The sequence below is a fragment of the Sitophilus oryzae genome, unplaced genomic scaffold (assembly GCF_002938485.1).
Source record: "Sitophilus oryzae breed Bouriz unplaced genomic scaffold, Soryzae_2.0 scaffold_573_pilon_pilon, whole genome shotgun sequence".
NCBI classification, from domain to species: domain Eukaryota; kingdom Metazoa; phylum Arthropoda; class Insecta; order Coleoptera; family Curculionidae; genus Sitophilus; species Sitophilus oryzae.
The window spans coordinates 646185-647035 of record NW_022147166.1 but is presented as its reverse complement, the minus strand read 5'-3'; the positions used below and the strand labels follow the sequence as shown (position 1 = coordinate 647035).

Here is an 851-nt window from a genome sequence, read left to right as displayed (position 1 = left end):
GCATATCTTCCACATAGACAAAAATATGTAGGAATAACGAGACGGGCTTTCGAAATGTGGTCTGTCAATAGCAATTTGCAGTTTGAGTATGTTAACCCGTACTCGAAAAAAAATATTTCTGTAAATATAGTGATTTCATTTACGGAGGCAAACCATACGTTCCAAAGAATTAATAATAGGGATTGGTGCCCATTTCCAACAGGAGGAATGATACTAGGGCATGCCTATTTCCCCGATTTAATGTCCACGACCGAGGAAGTTCACATACAAAAAAGTTTAAGTTGGTATTTGGATGAGGAACCGGTCCCGGAAGGCGCTACAAGTCTGTTGAGAGTTTTAACACATGAAATAGGTCACGTCCTTGGTATAGCGCATTCTGCAAACTACGAATCTATAATGTACCCGTCTTTGGTGTTTGAAAACACAACGAAACTATCGCAAGATGATATATTGGCAATTCAAAATTGCCGGTTTAAACCGGTATTGACAGCAGCTAGAACCACGGTAGGAACCAAGCAAAAAGGGAACTTAACAAAAACGATGCCTATGACAACCACGAAGACAACGACGACTATCCCAACACCGAACACGCAGAGGTCAATTTACATCGGTTCCAGTACTGATTTTAAATTCTAAGATGTAGAAAGATTCCACCTCGTTTTACCTGGTGTGAATAATAAACTTTACTTGTTTTTATAATAAGTGCACGTGTGGATGTTAAATTTAAACACTAGGGAAATTCAAGATACACCGCTTGTAATAACTGATTGGTTAACATTTTTTACATGCACCCTTTTTGAAAAGAAAATAATATCAATGAATTATTTATCAAAAAGAAACCAGATAAACGA

At 37.5% G+C, this 851-nt stretch overlaps 1 protein-coding gene across 1 annotated transcript; it reads left to right on the top strand.

Moving 5' to 3' along the window:
* The first annotated feature begins 207 nt into the window (after positions 1-207).
* Positions 208-636, top strand: LOC115887389 (stromelysin-1-like). The gene has a single exon (XM_030906803.1). The coding sequence runs from the start codon at positions 208-210 to the stop codon at positions 634-636; it is 429 nt and encodes a 142-aa protein (XP_030762663.1).
* Positions 637-851: the final 215 nt, after the last annotated feature.

What these genes read in the sequence shown, in the direction of transcription:
- LOC115887389 (XM_030906803.1), top strand. Translation starts at nt 208, where the DNA reads ATGATACTAGGGCATGCCTATTTCCCCGATTTAATGTCCACGACCGAG.